Here is a 1,512-nt window from a genome sequence, read left to right as displayed (position 1 = left end):
AAACTCTGACCTCAAGTGATCTGCCCACCTTGGCCTCCCAAAGTGCTAGGATTACAGGCGTGAGCCACCGTGCTGGGCCAGAGATTCTGATTTGACAAGTCTGGGTAGAGTAGGAAGAGAACAGGGGGACTAGGCCTCAGGAAGGCCTGGAGTCATTCTCAGAGGCTTCCTCAGCAGCCACGGCCCTTTAGACTCCATCAGCACTCTTGCCCACTGTGGGGTTCCAAGCCTCTGGGTGGGATGGGACCTGGGTTCATTTGGAACCAGCAGAACACCCCTGGCTGGGCTGCCTCAGGGGACTCACCTCAAGGATCTCGTCCTTGGCCTGCTGCAGCTTATCAGGCTTGTTGGCCCACAGCAGCCGAGCCTCGGCCTCCCGCTTCTTCTGCAGTGTGGCTTGGGCATCCTGCCAGCGCTGCCATGTCTTCATGCGCTGGTCGAAGGCAGCCTGTGGGGTTGGGGTTGAGGAGGACCACAACCAGCTCTTCAAGAGCTCTGCTGGCTCTTCCTTGGGGCAGGCTCTCCCAGCAGCTGCGCCAGGGACAGACTGAGCAAGGGCAGGTTCTGCAGCCGCATGTTAGTGCCCAGCTGGGAAGTTTAATGTCTAGGAGCAAAGCTTGGGTAATACTTCTCTCCAAGCTTCCAGGAGGCCAGTGCCATGCTGCTTCATGCTACTCCCAGGGCTGGATGGCAGGGAGCCAGTAGGTGGCCTTATGCCAGTGACCAATACTATGGCTTACGAAAGTACCTCCCTCAGATCAGTCAGTTCATAAGGCTACATACTTTCCCTGAGTGCCTGCCATGTGCCAGGAGCTAAGAATACAGTGGATGAAACTCATGGTCCCATTTTCATGGAATTTGTCATCTAATGGAAAAGGCCAACATTACATTCGCAATTAAAATAGATAATTACAAGTATGCAGACTACTGGGAATGCAGCACGGTACTATAACATGAAACCAGGGGCCTAGCTTAGCCTGGGAAAGATGTCAGGGAAGTCCACCCTAAGGACCCAACCTTTAAACTGACACCCAAATAATCTACAAGGTTAGCTTAACAAATCTTTAAATCAACACCTAAACCCACCATAGGGCCACACTGCTTTTTCCCAACCACACACTCACCTGCTCTAGGCTACCAAGGCCTCCAAGAAGCTCCCCAAAATCTATTTGCTAGTTTTCCTTGTTTCCAGTTTCTTGACCACAATCAACATTTCCAGGGAAGGAAGCTGCTGGCCTGACTAACCCACACCTGCCCGGACTTGCTTAATAGGCCACAAGCAGCAGCCTGGATCAACGATCTGTGCCTGGGGCCAGCCACCCAGCCAGGTTCCATCGGCTCTCTCGCTGTCCTGCAAAAGTTCCCTGAATATTTTCTTTTTTTTTAGACGGAGTTTCACGCTCGTCACCCAGGCTGTAATGCAATGGAGCGATCTCGGCTCACTGCAACCTCCACCTGTTGGGTTCAAGCGATTCTCCTGCCTCAGTCTCCTGAGTAGCTGGGACTACAGGC

At 53.0% G+C, this 1,512-nt stretch overlaps 1 protein-coding gene across 3 annotated transcripts in view; it reads right to left on the bottom strand.

Moving 5' to 3' along the window:
- Positions 1-1,512, bottom strand: part of SNX1 (sorting nexin 1) — a 48,792-nt gene that overhangs the window by 5,094 nt on the left and 42,186 nt on the right. For all 3 annotated transcript variants that reach the window (XM_011967863.1, XM_011967868.1, XM_011967876.1), the window contains one exon: positions 305-448. In XM_011967863.1, the coding sequence (XP_011823253.1) occupies positions 305-448 (144 nt within the window). The remainder of the gene's footprint in view (positions 1-304; positions 449-1,512) is intronic.

This window comes from Mandrillus leucophaeus, unplaced genomic scaffold (assembly GCF_000951045.1).
Source record: "Mandrillus leucophaeus isolate KB7577 unplaced genomic scaffold, Mleu.le_1.0 Scaffold12, whole genome shotgun sequence".
Taxonomy (NCBI): Eukaryota; Metazoa; Chordata; class Mammalia; order Primates; family Cercopithecidae; genus Mandrillus; species Mandrillus leucophaeus.
Note: the sequence above shows the minus strand (reverse complement) of the source record. Positions and strands in the feature narration are given on the sequence as shown.